This window comes from Microcebus murinus, chromosome 16 (assembly GCF_040939455.1).
Source record: "Microcebus murinus isolate Inina chromosome 16, M.murinus_Inina_mat1.0, whole genome shotgun sequence".
Classification (NCBI taxonomy): domain Eukaryota; kingdom Metazoa; phylum Chordata; class Mammalia; order Primates; family Cheirogaleidae; genus Microcebus; species Microcebus murinus.
The window spans coordinates 28,365,406-28,377,460 of record NC_134119.1 but is presented as its reverse complement, the minus strand read 5'-3'; the positions used below and the strand labels follow the sequence as shown (position 1 = coordinate 28,377,460).

General features: G+C 51.8%; 2 protein-coding genes across 2 annotated transcripts in view; one reads left to right on the top strand and one right to left on the bottom strand.

Moving 5' to 3' along the window:
• Positions 1-12,055, bottom strand: part of ANGPT4 (angiopoietin 4) — a 42,767-nt gene that overhangs the window by 5,353 nt on the left and 25,359 nt on the right. The window contains exons 4-7 of the mRNA XM_012755170.2: positions 10,708-10,940; positions 7,276-7,391; positions 4,816-4,917; positions 3,208-3,374 (exon numbers count right to left, since the gene is read on the bottom strand). Of these exons, the coding sequence (XP_012610624.2) occupies positions 3,208-3,374; positions 4,816-4,917; positions 7,276-7,391; positions 10,708-10,940 (618 nt within the window). The remainder of the gene's footprint in view (positions 1-3,207; positions 3,375-4,815; positions 4,918-7,275; positions 7,392-10,707; positions 10,941-12,055) is intronic.
• FAM110A (family with sequence similarity 110 member A) overlaps positions 1-12,055 on the top strand; it is a 59,784-nt gene that overhangs the window by 40,793 nt on the left and 6,936 nt on the right. The gene's annotated exons all lie outside the window — the stretch shown is intronic.

Below are 12,055 nucleotides of genomic sequence, written 5' to 3'. Positions count from 1 at the left end.
TGCCCCCACTCCCCCGAGGCCACTTCCCCTGCAGGCTCATGCATGGCGAGGCCCTCCACAGCGCTTGTGTGCCCGTGTGCCTGGGCTTCTCTGCATGCGTCTTGTACTTACAGCCGGGCCTGGGTGTGCGGGTGCCCGTGGAAGGCACGTGCCTGGGCCTTGTCTGTGCCTGCCCTCATTCTCCTCGCGCAGTGGCCACTTAAGCATGTACCCCAACCGGGCTCCAGACGGTCCCCACGCGTGCATCTGACGAACAAGGTGCCCCTCCCACCCCACCCCTGCACCCGCTCCCCAGCTACTGAGCGCACACGCACCCCACTCCTGGGCTTCCTTGTGGAGATCCCCCCGACCTTACCAGCCAATTGACCCTGTAGGGTGGGGGCACAGGGGCCAATGTCTTCTCTGTCCCTCTCCCCCAGCCCTCCTCTGGCAGCCTCCAGGCCCCAGAGGCTGGGAATCTCCAATCACAGCCTCCTGGACTTTTCCCAAAAGAGCATTCTTCCTTAGGATCCTAGCAGCCTTGAAAGAGTCTCGCTCCTATCGGGGGTATGTGTGGCCTCGCTGGATGTTAATTCTCTCTCCACCTTTTTTCAGAACGTCCCCATTGCCTGGCGTGCCCTTCCTATCCTTTGTTTGTCTGAAGAATACCTGTTCATTACAGGCATCACCTCCTCCAGGGAGTCTTCTCTGATTGCACAAGCATCTCTATGGTCCCTGTGCTTTCCTTGTAGGCAGCTCCTGTCTCCCTGGGGGTGTGGGGTTGCCTGTGGACATGCCCACCCCCAGAAACACACACACACACTGGACTGCGAATGACTTTGAGGGGTAGAGCCCACTCTGGTCCTTTCCAAAATGACCAGTGCTGGCACATGCCTGGCACAGGGCAAGTGTGCAATACACTGATATTATTTAGGGCTCTGCAGAAGGCCAAGCAAACGTGGGCAAAGCCGTCTGGAGCTGTGGGCAGGGATCTCTCCACGGCTCAGACAGGGAGCCAGAGAGATTGCGTCAAAGTCACACATGAGAGCATGGCAAGAGGTTCCAAATCTAACACACGTGCGTATGTTTGTATAGAAGGACATAAACCCTAGAGATAAAGATGTAGATGGAGAAATGTTATATTTTTGTCTTTGAATATACTGTTCGTATATCTCCAACTTTTATTTAACACTTACCATATGCTAGGTGCCTAACCACAGATTATCCCTTTATGACATAGATACTATATTTTACAGATGGGGAAACTGAGGCACAGAGTGGTTAAGTAACTTGCCTAAGGTCACGGAGCCAGTAAGTGGTGAAACTGGGGTCGGTATCCAGGCAGTCAGGCTGCAGGGCCTGGATTCTCCCATCCAAGTACTAACCAGGCCCGACCTTGCTTAGCTTCTGAGATCTAATGAGATCAGACGTGTTCAGAGTGGCACGGCTGTACACTAGGGCCTGGATTCTTTAGTGCAAAAAGATGCTTCCCCTGATATTTCATCCCTGAGAAAAATGGCAGATCCTGGACTTAGGACCACAGAAGTTGCCGCCCAAGAATTAGATCAGGGAGGCGAGACTTCATTGCCACGTGTATAGGGAAGACTCAGCTTCCTCTTAAGCAGTCATCGTGCACCCGTCACTGGGGATGGGAGCAGCAGTGAACAAGACAGGCCTGGCTCCAGCTCACACAGAGCAGGCCCGGCAGGTGTTTAAGGGTTGCCTCGGGAAGGCGACCGTGCCATCATTTGCTAAGTGTTTACTAAATGCCATGCACTGTGTTAATGCTTTATGTGTGGTGTCTCATTCAAGCCCCATAACACTCTGAATGCGGTAGTTACACCTAGGGCACCCATTTTACAGATGGGAAGGTGGAGGGACTTACTCAGGGTCACTCGGGGAGATAGGGATGGAGTCAGGACGTAAGCCTTCTTTTGTGGCCAGGGGCTTAAGTAGCAGTCGGCAGGGTATTGTGGCTCCTCGCTGGTCAGTTGTGAGGAGCAGGGGGCATCCAGCTCAGCCCTGCCCAGCCCAGACCCAGGGAATGTTCCATTCTGCTCTGGACCTGGCACTTTAAAGAGGAACAGTATCAGACTGGGGCTGGGTGCCCTAAGGAGGGATTTAATAAGCAGGGGCATTTAATAAGAAGAGAGGTGGCAGCACATCACTAAGTTCCCAGAAGTGGAATTAGGTGTAAAGTGCAGGGGAAGGGCAGGAAGATTCAGGAATTTGGACAGGGATTCAGAGAATCACATTCTGAGATTCCTTGGGAGGAAATGATCTCCCCATCAGAGGAGGTATTCCAGCATCCAAATGAAAGACTGCAGCTGTGGAGGGGATTCTGGCAACCTCTGAAGAACCAGGTGACGTGTGAGGACCTTTCCATCCCTGTGAGTGTGAGTCTATAGATTCAGTTCTGTCCTGGTTCAGAGGTAGCCAACACCCAGGCTTATCGTCAAGATCCTCGAGTTTCTCAGAGAAGCAACATCAAGTTGTGGAGACACCATGAGTTTTGGTGGCAGGGAGACCTGAGTTCCAATCCAGGCTGTGCTGCACTTGTAAATTTGGACAGGGTACTTAAGCTCAGTGCCTCAGTTTCCATATTGCTAAAGTAGGTTCAGTAATGCATCCCTAAAAGTGTCGTGGGGAGGATTAAATGGAGTAATGTGCCCGGGATGTAGTAGGTGCTCAATAAGTGCTCATTGATTTTCCTAAACACACCAAGAACGAGGCTGAGGAAGGAGTGGGAAACCTTGATGATTTTACAATACCCTCATATTCAAGCCCATCCTGCTGTTGAAGACACAGAGGCACAAAGAAGCCAGACCTTGACTTGGCCACATTTGCAAGCAGGAGTGGAGCCAGAATGAGCCCAGGTCTCTGGACTTCCAGCTCAGGGACCTTTCCACCCAGTCTCAGGCCATAGGACAGGCTGGGCAAGTCACCTCCCTCCTTCTAGGTATCATAAAATAGCTGACTCGGGGTGACTGACCTTGGAATGCCCCTTCCTGCTCCCGGGATGGTGGCGCCAGCAACATTCTTTCCACCCCACCCAGCAGACGGGACGTGCTGAGTGCTAACCAGCCGCCTCCAGACCCCATGACGTGTGCCCAAATGGAGGACAGATGGTAAGAACAGGAGACGCCCAGGGACTGACCCTTGGTGCAGACTCTGTAGCCACTAGCCCAGGGTCCCCAGCCCATCCACCAGCCTGGGGCCCGAGCCCACCTGTACAGCTGCCCCTCGCTGCCCAGCTGGAAACGCTCATACTGGGCGTAGGCCTCGTGGCCTTCCCAGTCCTGCAGCTCCACGCGCAGAGAGTAGGCTGCCCCGCTGGTGAGCTGGTGCACCACCTCGTTGCCCAGCCAGTGCTCCCCGGCTGGGTCGCCGAAGCCCTACAGGGAGGGGAAGGCTGGGGTGGGCTCCATGCCGAGGAGGGGGGCTGCACCCCTGGCTGAGGAGCTGGGCTGGGCCAGGCTCCCGGGCCACTTCTCCAAAACTGCTGTGCCTAATGGTCAAGTTCATAAGCACAGGGCAGGCAGGCCTGGGGTGGGAGCTCCCACCTCCTAGAGGAGAAAGACTAAGATATTTGCAAATGTAAAAGCCTGTTCAAAATAACTGAAATCACATTTCTCTGAAGTTCAAGAACAGGCAAAACTAAACTGTGGTGATAGAATAGTGAGTACCTGTGGGGGGTGGGGGGGCAAAATTGACTGGGAGGGGCACAAAGGGGCTTCTGGAGTGCTGGAAGTATTGTGCATCTAGCTCTGAACTGTGGTCAATGGGTGAATACATATGTAAAAATTCACTGAGCCTTACACTTACACTGAGATTTGTGCACTTAGTTGCATGCATAGTAAACCTTAATAAAAATCAAATAAAATATTTTCAGCAGCAACATACATGGTGGAGCAAACTTTGTTGAGTGACAGCAGCCATCACAAAATTTCGGCAACTAGAAATGTAAACCGTCCAGGGAGTGTCTGGTCACAACGCCCTTGGCCCGACCAATAATTCAGCACCAAGGACAGGGACATGCCTAAGCCCCGCTCCCCATTTTTGTCACGATGAGCCACTGCTTAGCCTGATGGGTAATATTCAGCACTCTTTAGTGTATTTATGCATCTGAACACTCCAGTCCTCTCTGCCATTTTAACAACTGTTTAAAGCCCGAATGGTTCAAGAACACTCACAATTTGGTATTTATTTTTAAGTATTTATCAAATGAACAGCCAGCAGACACAAATAATAATACTGCTGTATTACCATGTGGCTATCTTTTTCTATTTCTTTTGTTTTGAAAACTTTAAAAGCTTTTAAGTCAGCTTACCAAAAAAACCCTTTATTCAAAATTTAATTTAAAAAGTTGGAAGACAACCAGGCTCTATTTCTCATCTTATGAAATGCACGTGGTCTTTGAGCCCACAATTTCATATTAAAGAATCTCTCTTGCAGATGTGGAAAGACCAGGAAATTCATTTAAGCAATGCAGTCAGGAGTGGGTGGGAGAGTTTTCTTCTGTCTCATCCTTTGTATTCTTTAGAATTTTTTTTTTTTAGCAATGTATATGTTTTATCTTTTCCAAAATTTAAAACAAAAATGAAGTTAAATTTTCATTCTTAGGACATATGTCAGAACTTTCAAAAGGAATGTCAAATTCAGGCAATAGGGTCCAGAAAGTAAATGCTCACTGGGCAAATCTATTTGAGGGTGGTAGGTGTTAAGTGAGCCGATTCTTTGCTGGGAAGGGGTGAGGGCCAACCAGTCCCCTTCCCAAATCCCGGCCCCCACCCCAGGTTTCAGGGCTGAACGGCCCCTCCCCAGGGCAGCAGTTACCTGTCTGTAATCCTTCCAGTTCCGCTGGAAATTCACGCTGCCGTTCTCACGGCGCTGGATTAGGGTCCACCCGCCTCCATTGGCCTCCATGTCGCAGAACACCTGGAGGGAATGGGAGGGAAGCAGCTGGAAGCTCTTGGACACAGCCAGAAGCCTGGTCTGGGTTGGCCCAAATGTGACTTGGCCGACAGACACCCCCAGAGCAATAGGTGAGGCCGGGGGTCAAGGGAATCAGAAAGATCCAGTTCAAATTCCCCATCCATTGTCATCATTTTTCTAAAGTGATAGGCAAGTGATCCTCTCTCAGAGCCTTCATCTCATTTGCAAAATGGGGGTTCATACCTTCCCCTCTTTGTGCTTCAGTTTTTTATCTGCAAAGTGGGGTTGTTGTGAGAAATTAAATGAGATGAACCCTGTAAAGTGTTTAGAACAGGGCCTGGGACATACTAGGTAAATGGAGGCCTTTCACTTATTATTGCAGGGTTGCTATAACAATAATCTTTTAAAATTCTTTCCTTCCTTCCTCCCTCCCTCTTTCCTTCCCTCCCTCCCTCCTTCCCTTCCTTCCTTTCTTTATTTGTAATCTTTTTTTCTCTTTCTTTTTTAGAGATGGGGTCTTGCTCTATTGCCCAGGCTGGAGTGCAGTGGCATGATTATAGATCATTGCAGCCTTGAACTCCTGGGCTCAAGCAATCCTCATCCCTCAGCCTCTTCCCTAGCTAGGATCACAGGCTTAAGCTACCACATCCAGCATTGTAAGAATTAAATATCAATAGGTGTAAAGTGCTTAGTGCACGGTGTGGACTCAGGAAATGCTATTACTACTGTCATTCAGTGGACAAATGTTTTCTGAGCACCTACTATGTGCCAGGCTCTGTTCAAAGCACTAGGGATTCCACTATGGATAAGAGTTCTTTCCCTCAAAGAGCTTGTATCTATGGCAACTAATCTTTCAGCCTAACCTTTGTTCACATATTTTTGTAGCCAGTTCAGTACATGTTCAAACTTCAGCAGACAAAAACATGGTGTCTGGCCCTGTATTAAATGAATCATCAACAAATCAGAGATAAATCAACCCTCAGGGCTCACTTGGTCTGGGAGAGGGTATGATAGGGCCGGGAAAATATTAATTATGAACATTTGGGTAGCTACAAGGAGGAGCCCCAAGAAGGAGTCACTGGGCAACCCTGGAAGCCTTCCTGGAAGAGGTGGTATTGGAACAGTGCATTGAATGATGACGTGCCTGCCAGGTAGAGACAGTGGGAATGGCACTTCCAGTGGAGAGAGCAGCAGAGTAGAGGCTCTGAGATGAAAAAGGCCTGCTAAGGAGGAGAAGACAGTGGCATCTGTAATGGGTGTAGCAGCGGGTGCAAGAAAGTAAACTGAGGCTCAGAGAGGTGAAGAACTTGCCTACAGCAAATGAGTCAAAAGTGAAGCTTAGGTGTGAGCCCAGATCTCTTGCCTTCCAGACCTGCTCCTCCCTCTCTATCCATGCTCCCAAATTTCAGCCATTTACACCTTCCTGAATTCTGTCACAGCTGAATTTACTTAGTTTCATATTGCATATTGACTTTGAAAAATGGTGTCCTTTATTTTTGACATAAATACTTAGATTAAATGTATTTTAAAAGGAAATCTGATCAGGATAATAAATGGAAACTAGTAACACTTGCCTTTGTGCAGGCAATTGTAAAAACAAATATAATGAAAACAAAATATTATAAAATCCTAGCTAGACATTGTCGCTAGCACAGAGGTCGAGGCTCTTTGCTAAAGAGCTCTTTTTGTCAAAAGGAGGGTTTAGCAGGTGTGTGAGAAGTTCAAGACAATCAGAGACAATCTGAGCCATTCACCCTGCTATAGTCAGGGCTGAAAGGCAAGTGAAAAGGGAATTATGCAATGGGGCCCTGCATAGCTGTTACACTATTCCCCTTCTGGGCCTGGCCCCAAACCCTCCCTCCTGACATCCATGCTTCCCTCTGACTCTTCTCCATCTGCTGACTGGACCTTAATGGCCACCTTGGAAGCCACTCATTGAAGATGGGGGCACCACCATCAGCCGAGGTTTCTAATTTCCCACGTGGAGCAAAGCCCCACCTCCTGCCTTCAACTGGACTGTATGTAAACTAGAAAGACACTTCTTTGTGCTAAGCTCCGGGAATTTCAGGGTTTATTTGTAATAGCAGCTAGCATCACCTTAAGCAGCACAGAACTATCTCCTGCTAGTCCAGTCAAAAACACCTGTGGGGAAGGTGCTGGTGAAAGATTCACTTCTAACTTTGGGAACTTCTGCTTAACCCTATGATCTGATCGCTGACGGGGCGGGGGCTTCAGGGGCAGGGCCACCCCCACCCCTCTAGTATCGCAGCTGTTGGACAAGGCCTGATGCTAGCAGGGCGTCTGTCTGGGAAGCCCTTGGCTCAGCACCCACTGAGTCTCGTCCCCAGGGAGCCTCCTGACCTTCCTGGGCTCCGTCATGTTGCCCATGTGGATGGTGTAGACGCCACTAGTGTTGGCCCCGAAGCGCTGGATCTCTGCACAGTCCTGGAACACCTGCTCGGCCGCCCTCATGGGGGCTGCAATGGGACAACACAGAAGTCAGCTGCAGGTGAGCAAGGAGAGAGGGAACGGGCCGATGAGTATGCCTGCCTGCTCAGTGCCAGGTTCTGGGCTGGGAGGTGCTGGGGACAGAGAGGTGGATCAGACCTGGGAGGTCTCCTAGAGGGGGTGACAGTGAACTGGGACCTGGATGATCAGCAGGAGTTGTCCAGGTGGAGAAGTGGAGGGTGTTCTAGGCAGAGGGAACAGCATAGGCAAAGGATCCCATGAGGAATCAGTCCTGGTGTGTGCAGGGGAGGGTGTCAGGAGGGAAACTGAGGCTGCAGCCAGGGGGAGATGAGACCAGAAAGGAGGCTGCTGGGGTCCTCTACATGAGCCCTAATTATGGGAAGATAATTAGGGCCTGAACTCCAGTGACGTACTTCCCATTTAACAGACCAAGAAACTGAGGCCCAAGAGTGAAGTAATTGGCCCAAGTGCAGCAGACCCTTCCCTCCTTGGAGTTCCTTGGGTGGGAGGCCTTGGGCTCCCCTCCATAGCCCACCCTCTTGGCTGGATCTTTCTGCTGCCCTGGGCCTGGGTTCCCTCATTCTGCCCTTCATGGGAGCCAACAACTGGCTTTAGAGGGCCCATGTTTCTTCCCTTTGGACTGCGTGACATCAGGAGTATAATAACCCAAACCTACCAAGGTCCTGAGGGCCTTCAGGCCTGGCCTGGAAAAAGTGACTGTTGCCAAATAAACTGCAGGGATTTAAAATCCTCTCTGTCTCAGTTAGTGGAATCTAATTATCTGTTTGGGTTGTGATTCTACCAGAATCCAGACTCTCTGGGCAGGTACACAAGCAGGTGGCTCAAGTTCCAGATGGACAGGTATCAACACCAATAAGGAACCAGGAGGCTACTGGGGCGGGACTTCCTGTTTTGGCTTTACACCTGAAATGTGGATCCCAGATCCTGGATCTGGGGTACTTGTCTGAAGGAGGCTGCTGTCATATCACAAAGGAGGTGACTGAGGCCCCCATGAGGAACTGGGGTGCAGCCAAGCATGGGGAGGGGGTGCTGGCGTACAGGTGAGTGGGGATGGGCCCATGAAGCAAGGGCTACGGTTGGCCTAAGATTTCCAAGGCTCGGTCTGCTATTGTTTTCCTTAGTCAGCAATAATACAATAACAACAACAATTACGGTAACAATAAAAGTGAAATACCCACCATGCATTGCAGTGTTTCCTAGGTGCTACATACTTCCAGAGGCTGTTTGGGGCCAGGAAAAACATTTGGGTGTGTGTGTGTGTAAGAATAGGATAGTCTGCTATTAATATAAAACAGAGTTTGACCCCAACCCAGGCCCCTCTGAATCTCTGGGCTGATGAGGTGAAACTGTACCAGTTTCACCCCTTTTTGGTCCTAGGCTGAGCCCCTTCACATGCGTGAACTCATCTGACCCTCTGGGCAACAACTCTGTGAGAGTGATATTCCCATTTTATAGGTGAGAAAAACTGGGGCTCTGAGAAGTGAAATGACTTGCACACAATCCCAGTGCTAGTGAGTGAATGAGCCGGTGCTTGAAGTCTGGTCCATCTGACTGCAAAGCCAGTGCCCTACCACACACCTCCCCTGGCTGGCAGACAGGCTGGGTAACGAATGCTGCTTCTAGACTGAGCACAGGTTGGGTCTTTCCAACCTCTGAACCAAATTCCTTGGTACCTGGAAACAGCAGGAGACTTGGCTGTCTTCTCCCTTCACCAGACTCCACCCGCCCAGGACAAAGCCATGTAGAGCAGGGTGCTCCCTTCCTGCTAGGCTCCAGTGACACTTGGCTCCTGTGCCTAGTCCCATCCAACCCTCTGCTCTATACTCCCCTTCAGTTTCTCCATCTGGACAGGGGACAAAAGCAACTCCCTAGTGTCCTTCCCCGGTGACAGTGGGGAGGAGGACAGGGTGTTTGGGTGCACGGTGCCCCCTGAGGTGAGGTGCCCAACACAACCTCCCACCCATACTGGTGAGCAGACATTGGGCCACAGCTGGAGGCTGGGTTCATGGTGGTTGAGTGGGGAGAGGCACTGGGTCCAGGTCCTGTGCCTTGGGCTGAGCCACAAGAGACGCACACATGGGATTAAATCAGGCAGCCTCTCTGCCAGGGCTATGCACAAGCCGGAAAGGGGTTCGCGTCACCCCACATCTCATGGTTTGGAAGGCATCTGCTTCTCTTGCCTGTGGCTTCCTTGGGCCTCAAACCCTTACCCAGCAGGGTCTGCTGGACTTAGACGAAGCCAGGGTGAAATCCTCTGCCCTAAATCTGTGTCACCCACGGTGGGGCCTGGAATTCCGTCACTATTGCTTGAATCCTTGTGCCTTAAAGGCTTCCAGCCCCCCATGGTGATCCAGCAGCAGTCAGAGCCCCTTCCTCGGGCTTTCTGCCTAACCAAGCCATTCCCCACTCTGTGGTTCCAATCAGAGCTTCCTACATGTAGCGCCACCCTGTTCCAAAGCCTCCTGTGCCCCCTCTGGCCTCAGGTCAAAGTCCCTTCTCCTTAGCACAGCCTTTGGGCCTTTCATTGCCTGGAAACTTCTGGAACCCAGTAGCAGCATATGTGGCACATAGTAGGCACTTGAAAAACACACATTTCCTTCTCCTTCCCTCTGGGACCCACAGATGGGGAGTGGGCATTTTTGCAAGAGACAGGGGCCACGACTGTCCTGTTCACTGCTGTATCCCAGCACCCAGCACTGGGCCTGGTGCACAGGGAATACTCAGTAAATGTCTGTTCACTGAGTGATTGAAGCTGCGACCAGGAATGCCTCGGCCATCCCAGGTGGGCCCCATTAGAAGCCCAGGGAGGGCTGGGGAGCCGGCCCAGGCATTGTTCTCTTTTCCCAGAAGCCAGGGCCAGGATGCTGATTCGCTTTTGTTTGGCCCTCTTGGGCTTAGGGGTAGGGACATTCCAGCGAGAGAAGTCGTTTGGGTGCATTGAGTCCAACCTTTCCCCTTCCATAGATAGGTAAACTGAGGCCCAGGGAGGGGTAGGGCAAGCCCAAGCAAGTGGGGCTGGAGCTAAATCCTGGGCTGCTGTTGTCCTTGTTATTATCACCTCCACTAAACATAGGGAAACTGAAGCCAAGAGAGGGATGCGGCATGCCCAAGGTCACCCATGGAGTCAAGGGACAGAGTCTGGATTGGCACCTCTTGGGACTGTCATTGTCGCCATTATTATTGCTGACTGTGTTCCTTTCCCGCGTTGGGTCCCAGGCCCTAGAGAACCGACAGGGCGGGCAGGGGTCTCCTCCCCTCTCCCGCCCTTCTCCCTCCGCACTGGGGCGCACGCCGCTCGCTCACCCGGGCCCTGCGCCACGACGCGCACCAGACGCTGCACCGACTCGAGCAGCTGGCGCTGCTGGCGCTGCAGGAGGCTGGAGTTGCTGCTGGCGGCGCGCAGGCTGCGCTCGAGGCCGGCGAGGGCGCCGCTCTGGCGGCCCAGCAGGCGCCGCAGCCGCTCCTTCTCGCCGCGGAGGCTGGCCAGCTCCGCCTGCTGCTGCGTCTCCAGGGCCTGCACCCGCGTCTCCAGCGCGCTGCGGGGCGGGGAGCGCACGGGCGTGAGGCTTCGCCCCGCCAGGCATTCACCCGCGCGTCCCCGGGCCCCAGGGTCCCTACAGACGGGCGCTGAGGCTCAGAGAGGTGGAGCGTCCTGCCCTGGGTTACACAGCCCCGCAATCTGCGCCCACTGCAGGCACAGACTGAGGAGGAATATGGGTTGGAGTGGCAGGGGCGGGCAGGGCAGCAACTAGGTAGCCATGATCAAATCCCAAGTACGGCCACCCTTTACCCAGCAGTCACAGCAGTCAGCTCCCAGGAGGTGTCCTCCAGGGAGCAGCGGCAAGAACGCCCTCGGGGGAGTGCTTGTAATAGGGAATAGCAAACAGCCTGGATGCTCCACAGCCAGGACTGGCTGACTCTGTTGTGTTTGGGCGTCCCTGGAAATGTTCTGCAGCCGTGAAGGAGGCAGCGCATTTGCAGATTGGAAAGATGCCCAGGACTTGGCGCTCATCAGCGCCTCTAGTCTACCCCATGTGCAGGAAGATAAAAAAGGAGAGAAAGAAAAAAGGCAACAGCGTAAACGAAGAGAGATATGGGCGAACGTAGAGAAGGCTGGAAAGACACATGGAAGGGAAGGACCGCAGTGACGCCTGTGTTTCGGGAGAACGTGAAAGACAAACTCCCCCCTCCCCCAGTGCTGTGATTTGGGCAGGGGGTTTTGAGTGGAGGAGGAAGATGGGGGCCGGGTGGAGGGGACCAAGTTTCGCTTTTATTTCACACATGTTTCTGTTGCTTGCCGATACTATAGTAAGCATGAAATATTTTTGTTATGGATTTAAAAGCAACGGAGAGTTTTGCAAAGAAAGCTTTTGACTCGGGTCTTCCCTTTTTGGCATTTTATCCTATATACTAACATGTGTGAAACAAGATATGGAAACGTTATTCATTGTGTCACTAATGGGATTAAAGCCTGGGAGCAACCTGGATATTCATTAATTGGGGACTGGGGAAACGAAAGCAGGAACAGCCACGCAGCAGAACGTTGTGAAGTTGGGAAAAGAATGGGCAAGCAGGTGAGGCAGTAATATGATCATTTCCCAGATAACTGGGAAAAAAACAAAACATGACAACAATGAGGTACACTATATTT